The sequence below is a fragment of the Capsicum annuum genome, unplaced genomic scaffold, assembly GCF_002878395.1.
Source record: "Capsicum annuum cultivar UCD-10X-F1 unplaced genomic scaffold, UCD10Xv1.1 ctg3524, whole genome shotgun sequence".
In the NCBI taxonomy this organism is placed as follows: Eukaryota; Viridiplantae; Streptophyta; class Magnoliopsida; order Solanales; family Solanaceae; genus Capsicum; species Capsicum annuum.
In genome coordinates this window covers 57,269-67,750 of record NW_025842141.1, presented here as the reverse complement: position 1 = coordinate 67,750, position 10,482 = coordinate 57,269, and the positions used below count along the sequence as shown (strand labels likewise).

General features: G+C 35.0%; 1 protein-coding gene and 1 long non-coding RNA gene across 4 annotated transcripts in view; one reads left to right on the top strand and one right to left on the bottom strand.

The window, feature by feature from the left end:
- LOC107879728 overlaps window positions 1–3,563 on the bottom strand; it is a 7,283-nt gene extending 3,720 nt beyond the window's left edge. Inside the window, exons 1-3 of one of the 3 annotated variants that reach the window (XR_001677099.2) lie at window positions 3,219–3,563; window positions 1,988–2,112; window positions 580–660 (exon numbers count right to left, since the gene is read on the bottom strand). This is a non-coding gene — a long non-coding RNA (uncharacterized LOC107879728). Of the gene's footprint in view, window positions 1–579; window positions 661–1,987; window positions 2,113–2,321; window positions 2,593–3,218 lie in introns of those variants that run through there. The other 2 variants (XR_001677101.2, XR_001677100.2) reach the window with 2 other exon arrangements.
- Window positions 3,564–5,241: 1,678 nt separating this feature from the next.
- Window positions 5,242–10,071, top strand: LOC107839151 (dTDP-4-dehydrorhamnose reductase). The gene is made up of 6 exons (XM_016682522.2): window positions 5,242–5,688; window positions 6,688–6,847; window positions 8,160–8,347; window positions 8,893–9,016; window positions 9,501–9,631; window positions 9,815–10,071. Exons 1-6 carry the CDS (start codon window positions 5,455–5,457, stop codon window positions 9,950–9,952), a joined length of 975 nt encoding a protein of 324 aa, XP_016538008.1. The 5' UTR covers window positions 5,242–5,454; the 3' UTR covers window positions 9,953–10,071.
- The last annotated feature ends 411 nt before the right edge of the window (window positions 10,072–10,482 follow it).

Sequence of the window (10,482 nt, the reverse complement as noted above, 5' to 3'; positions counted from 1 at the left end):
GGCCTGGATCCGGGACCACGGCCGAACCAGGCCCCCTCCCCTGCTCCCCGGACTTGATCAGGGACCATGCTGGACCAGGTCCCCCCGTCCTCGGCCTGGATCCGGGACCAGTCCCCCCGCTTCTCGAACTGGATCCAGGACTAGTCCCCCCGCTCATCGGCCTGGATCCGGGACCATGCCCGAACTAGGCCCTCTCCCTCCCGGACCTAGGTCCGAGACCACGCCCGGACCAAGACCCTCCTACGCCCCGTCTTTGATCCGAGACCAGGCCTCTCCCAGCCCCGACCAGATCCGGGACCAGACCCCTCCATCGCTCTGATCCCGAATTAGGATCACGCCCGAACCAGGCCCCTCTCTCGCCCCATGGATTCGGGACCAGGCCGTTCTCCCGCCCCCCAGCCTGGATCCATGATCCTGCCCGAACCCGACCCCTCCCTCACCCCCGCCTGGATCCGGGACCAGGCCCCTCCTCACCCAGCCTGGACCCGAAGCCACTCTAGGCCCTAGGACCATATATTATCTTATCAAAACCAACTAAACTGAATATATTAAATCCTTAGTTTAGGAAGGAGCACTCACAGTTATTGACAGTCCCGATGATTGCTCACAACGACATTCCATCCAGATTTAGCCATTTTGAAAGCAAGAGTGCTTGACATACTGTTAAATTAAACCAAAGTGAAGCAAAAACTTGACACTAAAATCACATAATCACAAGTAATCATATAATAAAGCTCAACCAATACCAGTATACAATGAAAATGAATGAGAGTAAAAATGATTACACAAGAGAAGGAAGAAGAAGAATAACTCAAGGAAACAAAGAACTATTATAGCACGCAGAAAAGGTTTCCAAAAGAGAGACAAAAGTATCAAAAAACTCAACATGTCAAAGGAATACAAAATGAGTGGAAGCATAACTAGAAAGGCAACACCATTGCGGTAGGTTGACACAGCCAGAGTTAAACTAGTGAATTTATGATGAATCCCATACATACATATGAAACGGATTCAAATGGAGCAAAATGGATAATGAGGATTCATATAGCTGACCTAAACTAGCTTGGGCCTGAGACTTTATTGTCGTTGTGATTGAAAAAGGAAAGCAACTGATTTCTCTTAGCAAGTAGAGACGAGGTACGTCTAAGGAAAGGACAGAAGCTGTGTCATTCTGAACCTAGAATATACTAAGATTTAAAAATGCTTCAGACGAGTCTAATCAAGATTACAACTATGAAACGAAAGGCTAAATAGAAAGGGGAATCCACTAAGCTTCTTGTTTGATGCTCCTTTCAAGTAGGTCCAGCTTGTAGTCCACCAAACCTTATCCTTGTCTATGGATAACTAAACAGAGGAATATAAATGAAATAATATTGATATCGGGGAATCCTAAAGTAACTAAAAGGTTGCAATCAGCAGAACTTTCAACATGCAAGTTTTTCGGATGGAAGTGCAGACAACAAGCAACATAAACAATTCAAAGATTGGACAATAAGACCAGTCAGAATATTGAAATGTAACGTTTCACAAAGAAGGAAACGAAATGCAGGTACATGGTAACAAGCAAGAAAACAGTCAACACAACATCTTTTGTGATACCAGGCAGATCATCACATAATAAAGAAAAGATAAGAACAGTATGTTTGAAAGGGCACATTTTGATGCAGGATCATTTTCAAATGGAAAGTTTCAGTTTCAAAGTTTAATGCCATTGTGAAACAAACTGAATAGCTGAACGGTAAGTGTGTGAAAATTAGATTTCAGTTTTCAACAATCGAAACAAAACGACTTGCAAAAATGGTCAAATGTTTTCGAAAAGACCCATCAAGGTTTAAGTAGAAAGTTGATTTAGCCAATTTTGCCCAACTACAACATTCAAAGCGAAAGAACTACCAGAGAAGGAAACCAGATAACAAAAGGAAAAAAAGGAACAGCGGTCCTACAAACATGAATCACAGAGAAGACATGAAAAAGGGTGTAAAATCACCTCACTACCAATTGCAGTATACACATCACTGAATTCAAGTTCACGATAACCACTTCCTACTATAGCTATCCGTTCAGGGACAAACTCCAGTTTGAAAGCATGGTTGCTGGTAATCGCGGTTTTCCCTGAAAAGGAATATGAATCGTATGACTAATGGTGAGGATTCACCTTCCAAACGGTACCGCATCTTAAAAGAAGAAAGGGACAGAACCAGAAGCACAACCAGTAGCGATTATTATATCCCTAGCAGTAACTTACTCCATTTTGTCAAAAGGAAACTAACAACAAAATAACAAATCCACCCTCAAACATAACTACTTCAAATCCTTAATACCTAGAAAGTGAATTTACGACAGGCAAGATCTGTTAAACAGAGATAGGAGTGCACATTTAGCATCTATACTTGATCATATTCTCATTCTGGAGGCAACTTATGCAAAATCAAATTAAAACTGATTTATTAACTGAGTTTTTCAACCTACAAATCCAAAAAATGAGAAATTATTTTGTTGAATCGAGAGATCCACTCTACTACAAATTCCTTCAGTCGAGTGTCAATGGGCGAATATTCATTCAAAATTAGGGATGTGCGGTGCGTAACACCGCATGACATTTAAACCCGCATAAACCCGTCCCACATTCATACCCGCGGATAATCGCACCGCCCCATGTTTTTAATTTTTCCCTTTTTTTAAAAAAAAAATTTGCAACTCTATTGAAAATCATAATATTTTCAAATTTACAACTAGAAACTAATAATTAATTTCAATTATAGCACTTTTCACTAAAAAATAGTCAAAAAGTATAACGTGTATAAGTAATGATCAAATATCATATTTTTATTCAAATGAATAGATATGTTAAAAAAGCTACTATAAAATTATTTATTTGCAGTGTTATACATGTAGTTTTAAGTATCATAAAATTTAAGTAAAGAACACATATCATTATATTCACGAGAACAATATTAATTTTTAGATTTTTTGTTATTTTAAACCCGCAACTCGCACCGCACCATTTAAAAAAAAAAAAATTTAACCCGCACCACATAACTTAAAAACTGCACCGCATAGCTTAAAACCCGCACCGCCCCATTACCATTCCTACTCAAAATTAGTGAAGCACTTAATTCAAATTCGAACTGAAGAAGAAGAAGCGGGAAGAAGACATACGGACATTGATGAGTATCAACGTTGAATATGATTTGATTTGAAGAGGAAAAAAAACATACCGAGTGTGATTTGATTTGATTTGTTCATCTCTCACAACCCTCTGCGGACATTGATGAGTATCAACGTTGAATATGGAACAATAGATAACGATTTGGATTTATACCCCCAACAAAAAAAGAAATCCATTTGAAAATTGGAACGTTGGGGAGAGTGATTTGGATTGGGTTAATTTATGTTGTAATTATTACTTAAACTTTAGGTGGTTCCTTATAATAATGAGAGGTCAAATCTTTTTTTTTTCTTTTTTTTTTTTTTCTTTTTGGTTATTTGCCTTATTTGGATTGAATTTATAATGGGTGAAAATCGTTTTCCCCGAAGTTTTTCTTAAAATATAACCTTTCCTTAACTATCAACAATAATCAACCTACCCTTTATCTTATGCAATATCCATTTTGTCCTTATACTATAATAATGTTTATGGATATTGCATAAAAACATAAACATTATCTTCATTTAAAAAAAAAAATCATATAACAAAATCTTCATAAAAACATAAACATTATCTTCTAGAGAGAAAAAAAAAATACTAATTAAGTATATAAGTTAATGATGATCTTTATGAACTAAATTAGCATGATATAAGAAAATTAATTTTATTAATAATAAAACTGTAATATTTATTTTACAAGTGAAAATAATAAGTAATACTAATTTTATAAACATATTTCAATGCAAAAAATACAAATAATAAATGAAAGAGATAAGTTTCTAGTAAAACCTCTATTGCATAAAATGGAGCCACGTCAAAGGTGTCACGCCGTCTAAAATGATTGACAAAGGGTATCACGTTAGCTAAAAAGATTGATAAAAATACGCTAAAATTTAGTTTAAGGGGTAATAGGACCCCCGTGAAGTTGATGTGTGTCGTAAAAAATTTGGTTGACAATCACATCTTATTTACTAATGTAGATAATAGATAATATCGTTTCTTATCACTTGATCCTCATACTAAAAATAAAAGTTTTAATTTATCTGCTAAATTTGTGAAATCAAAAGAATTGTATTATATTTTTTTCTACCATTTAGTGTTAAATAACTATATAACATAATAGTATAGACAAATTTAAAGTTTCAAATTATTATTAATAAGGTTAATTTAGCAAAATATATCTTTAAGTAAAGTTTTCTTAAGGATTGTGTTATATCAACAAAAAGTTAAGTAATATGAAACAAATTTAGTAAGAAAGTGATAAAACACGAAAATATACGCATATGCATGTACATAGATATGTATATATACATATTTAGAGGTGAGTTGTTTGGAAACAAGTTATTTCGGAATTAGTTATTACAAAATAAGTTGTACTAACATGTATGTGTGATAATTTATCTCATCACTGTGGTATAAATGGTGCAACAAATAATTTTGACATTACCTAATACATCTAATTAAATGCAGAATAAATAATCATGAACTTTATCACTGAATTATTATAATTATACCTCACAACAAACAACTCTTAAATAAATATAATACTAAAATAATGATCTTAAAAAATAACATTGAATTTTGTGATAAATTTATAAAAAGTATTAATTTACTTATAAAGTTAATAAATTTAAATAAAATACTATAAATATCCATGTTAAAAAAATATTCATTATATATAATATAAAAAGATATTACAAAAATAAAAAATTCAAAGACAAAATGGACATTACATGAAACAAAGGGGGAAATTGATTATTGTTGATAGTTCGAGGAGGTTGATTTTTAAGACAAACTTTGGGGGAACGATTTTCACCCATTTACAATTACATTGATGTCTATTTGACGGAAAAAATTGTCTAAAATTAAACTTATAGCCAAATCAGTAATTAAAATTAAAATCACTTTTTGGGATATTATTAAGGCGAATTAATTATCTAATTAATTAAAAATTAGCTTCTTCATTTTAAATAAAAAGAAATGATCTAATATTGTAAAAAAAAGAAAGGAATTATTATTTTTTAAAGGAATTAAAAAGAAAAATAAATAATTTTTTTTTAAACAGAGGGAGTAATATTTTAGAAACTCGAAAATCAAAATACCATGCCACCGTAACAACCATCTAAACAAGCTTTTAAATTCACCGTAGGAGAAAAAAAAAAAAAAAGCGCCCACCAAGATCTCACCTTGTCCAGTGAACTATGGCTCTCACATTTGCCTCATAAGAACTTACATTGCAGCAGCGAAATCAGCCATTCCCAAGATACAATTCAAGAAATCAGCTACAGATATCAGAGAAATTGAGAATGAGCAGCAAGAAGATATTAATAGTTGGTGGCACAGGCTACTTGGGGCAGCATCTTCTACAAGAATTCGCTGCAATCCAAGATAATCTTCCATATGCACTCTCATTAGCCTTAACCTGCCACACCAATCCCCCTCCTGAACCCCTTCTCAAAGCCATTCCTCATGCCTTACCTTTCCATGTAGATTTAAAAACCGGCAATGGATTTGATGACATCTCAATAAATTTCGGTCAGGTTTGAATTTCGCTGGCATTAGCGAGTTACTAAAGATTCCATTTTTTTTTTTTTTTATATTTGGGTCTTGAAGAATTACTCTTCAAATGGGTTGTGGTTGAATTTCAAACTTGAACTCATAAAGTTTAAATCTTGGTTTTCATTTTTTGATTGTGGATCTTCAAGATTATGTTTTCCTTTTTTTCACTTTATTTGGTGATTGAGATTACAGTGGAAAAAAAAGAGGGTCAGCACAATGCACTAAGCTACCGTTATGCAGGGAAATCTTAGTAGCTCATTGGTTGGTTACGTGAACTTTCACTTTGTTAATGATGGTCCCCTCCCCTATTTCCACTTTCCCTACCCCCAATTTGAAAAAAGAAAAAGTTCTCATTATGCGCGGGGAGGGGTCTGGGGAAGGGCCGGACCCACAAGGGTCTATTGAATTACAGTGGGAAGTTAACTAAATATACCAATTTTCTTTTGTCCGTCTTAAAGAATTACTGTACTACATTTTTTTTTCCGTTATTGTTTTGGTGATTGGATTGTTACTATGGATTCCATCTTCCAGTTTTGGGGTCTTCAGGAATTACATTTGCAGTGTGGAGTGAAGTTTTGCTGTTCTACAGATGTTTATTATGTCCAGTTCTTTAGTTTACTTTCTGAGAGTTTGGGATTCTACATACCGGGGTGTCCATTGGTGTTCTTATAAAATCTGATATGCAGTCTGCCGTCTGCCCGTCTTACACTCTGTCTACATATATGTATATAAATTTTGAAGACATTTTTTTTAATAATGTATATATTTATGAGGTGTACCCCTTTAAATTCTTATTTGTCTCGACTGATACCACTCAGGGATGTTGAATTTATTTAGGTGTAGTCTTTGCTGTCTGTTTGTTGTCATCTTGGATAAATACCTAAATTAGCTGGTGGATTGTATAGTAGGTCAAAATTAGTACTATACCAGTTTAAATGTCCATAATAGCTAATACCAAGCTTTGTAATGTGAATGAGCAGCCTGATGTTGTGGTTAATTGTGCTGCACTTTCTGTTCCACGTGCCTGTGAAGTGGATCCTACTGCCGCCATGGCAATTAATGTGCCTTCTGTTCTTGTGAAATGGTTGTCGAGTTTTAGCAATGGCGATTCTCTTCTGATTCACTTGTCTACTGATCAAGGTAAGAGATGAGGAAGTCATTGTAGTGACAATAGTTAATTTTTCACAGAAGTTAGATAGTTTCTTGCTTCTGTCTTAAGCTTGTTATGCTTCTTAGGCTAACTGTATTGGTTTCTACGGTGGAGGAGAATGGTAAAACGTTGATTTACTTTCATTGGTAGGTTTGGTCATTGTTTCACTTATTTGTTACAGTTGGGAAACAAAGTAGATGATGAGAAAAGTAAATGGATGTACTTCCTTCCTTTGTAGAACTTCTGAGAGTGAAAAGTCGCGTAGCTGAGTATGCAAGTCCTCAGCTATTGCCATACTCCGCTTCTACTTGGTTACCAGGCAGTCAATTCTTCCCTCATCGTACATCTCTGTTTCAATGTTGCTTTGGAGCCTTTTGACTCCATTTCCACTGATATAACGGATTATCCTTTTTCTTTTGTAGAAAAAGGATCAGCCATAAATTATTCCATTAGATGTTATAGTTTATCCACTCACTAAACTTGTGAGTTAGATGCAAAGATGCAGTTTTTGGGTTTCACACATTTCTTAACAATTGATGTAGCACTTTGCCAGTTTTATTTATTGTTTAGTTACACACTCTTCAATATTTCTCCCATGGGCAATGAGGTGCAGGTCTTAGAGCTTTTGTGCCTGCATGGAAGTGCCGTCTAAGCGAGATCTTGTGCCTAACCTTCCCTGTGCCTATTCATGGCTTAACCGCACCTCAATTGAGTCTTTACGGACACCACTGGCAATCAATATCGTAGGAGCCAAACTCTATATATTTAACTCCTGGTGTTACCTCTGAAAATCCTGCCTAAGAAACTAATCCTGGCACAAGGATATTATAATTAGATAAAGAACTGGTCCTTCTAACACATGGGTAATTTTTTCAGTAGAAAAGAAAATAGCAGTTGGTTTATTTAGAAGTTTCTGTAACTCCTTCAGGCTGATCAGATAAGATGCTTAAAATGAATAGATACTTGAATAAAGAAGATGCTGACTTAAATTCCTGGTGCATAAAATTTTGAGAAATAGGATGTTAGCTTCTGTTCACCAATTTCCCTGATGTATTTATTGATGAATGCTTCATTTTGTTTATTTGGCAGTATTCCTTTCCATGAAAAGATTTGAAGAAGTTGCTTACACTCTTAGCATATGTAGATCAAGATCTCTTTTCTGTAATATAAACTTATCAAATTGTTGAATGTTCTCATGTGGCTGGATGGACATTCATTTAATTTGAGAATGTTCTCATGTCTTTTGACTCATGCAAACAATTTTCTTGTGACAACGTGAAACTAATTTGACTTTTCTCTCAGTTTATGAAGGGACCAAATCCTTCTACAAGGAAGATGACGAGACCCTTCCTGTGAATGTTTATGGAAGTTCAAAGGTAGCAGCAGAGCAATTTATATCTGCAAATTACTCGAACTTTGCAATTTTAAGGAGCAGTATTATTTATGGACCTCAGACTGTCTCTCCCGTCCCAAAATCACTTCCAGTTCAGGTGAATACAATGAACTTCACCTAGTTCTTGCACTTGTCCAACTTCATTACAGGGTTGTTCAGTAGAATGAGTGAGGCCTATAGTAGCCTCCATGCTTTTTCTTTTGTGTGATTTGGAATTTAAACACTATGTATCTTTTTTTTTTTTTTTGAAGCATGACCTATTCACTTCATATTATTGTCAAACTTTCCTTTTGTTTGGCCTGGAACTAGATTTAAACTTGATTTTAACATGATTTTTTTTTCTAAAAGAAGTTGATATTGAGATTAAGCTTGCGAATTATATTTGGTGCTCTATATGTGATTACTACTAAATTCCATATATTTGTCCCCTATTTTGGGACTCGATGGTCAATTGGTCATATCATGGAGGTGAGTTCCACATATTGTTACAACGGGTAAGATTGAACACTTACTCGTGATTCCATTATGATACAACAACAGTAAAAACGGCATCTAAATCTCAAGCAATTCTATTATGAAATATGGCATTAAATCACTTGATTGCTGGGCTTTGAGCTGATGCTTCACATGAAAATCATGCAGTGGATGGATAGTGTTCTTGCAAAGGGAGAACCCATGGATTTTTTTCACGATGAGTACCGCTGTCCTGTCTATGTTAAGGATCTTGTGACCATTATATGGACGCTAACAAATAAATGGATCTCAGGTTTGTCATTCTTTGACCCTGAATACTGATTTGCCTTGATCAAGTAACACAGCTTTTGGACAAGCCTCTGTCTGTATTAACAAATACGTGATACTTTTTTCTTCAGTTTCCTTTTTACACGTGTGTTATGTTACTGAAACTTCTGTGTGATCTTCTAGGATTGGTTCTTTTTTGTGGTAGTGTTCCACATATTTAATCCAACCTTTCATGCTGCATGATGATTTCATTCATTTGAAATAAATTATTGAGTTAACTGGACTATAATTCAGCTCAGTGTTCAATGCGATGGTTGACTTTGACTCAATACAGAAAAGTTCGACAACACGACTACTATTAATGCTAATAATTGGTTGACAACTAAACTTATGTCCTTAAATTTTTCTTTTAGAGCCTCCTAGTAAAGTTTGAGACTATACAATTTACCTGAATTTTCTCCTTCTTGACCTTGTTGTGTGTTTCATCACTTGCTGCGCGTTGTTTCTAGAGGGAGAGCCAATGCAGTTGCTTTTGAACGTGGGTGGACCAGATCGGATTTCCAGGGTTCAAATGGCTGAAGCTGTTGCACATATTAGAGGTTATAATTTGTCATTGATCAAATCAGTGTCCTCATCAACTGTAAGTAATACTTAATTATTTAGCATTACCCTACACTAATACTTTTTTCTCATTTGCCTTCTAGCTTCTGTTGCATCAAACTGCTTCTATGGTAGAATAATGATATTTCAACCTGTTTTCACCATTACTGTATTTTACTTCAAACCACATACCTAACATGTGTGTGTTATCTGAACTTTATAGGTTAACCGCGGCGTTAAATCTCCGGCAGATATATCCATGGATATCACCAGATTGATTCAGACACTCAATATGTCACCAACTGCATATAGGGATGGTGTTAGATTGACACTTGAAGCTGAATTTCCTTCTGCATCATAGTAGTTTGTGTCTTGTTCTTTTCCAGAATGCTCATCATTGGTCTGTTTTTTATTTCAAAATTTATGTATTTTTTAAAATATAGCAGGAATATAATTTGACTATACAATTTTTTACCAAAATATTTTGGGACCTCCTACCCAAGGGTATGGCCTAATGGTCGACGAAGTGTGTCGAAAATTATGAGGTGTCATGCTCAAATCCCAACATAATGAGATATATATAGGTACTTCGTGAAATTAGTCGAGGTGTGTCGCACGATGGCTCGAACATCACGGTTGTCAAAAGAACATCTTGGACCTCCACCATTTCTTATTAAACTATTAATAATACAATAAGTCTCGCCTATCAAACATCTACACTAAGTGGTAGTTTAGCTGCACACACAAATGCAACATAAGATATCAGAGATCAGAAAGGCTGTATTTAGAGCCCGTTTGGATAGGCTGAAAAAAAGCGTTTGAAAAAAAGTTCTTTAAAAGTGCTTTTATAAGTGTTGAACTTATTTTTAAAATAAACAGTTTAAATGTTTG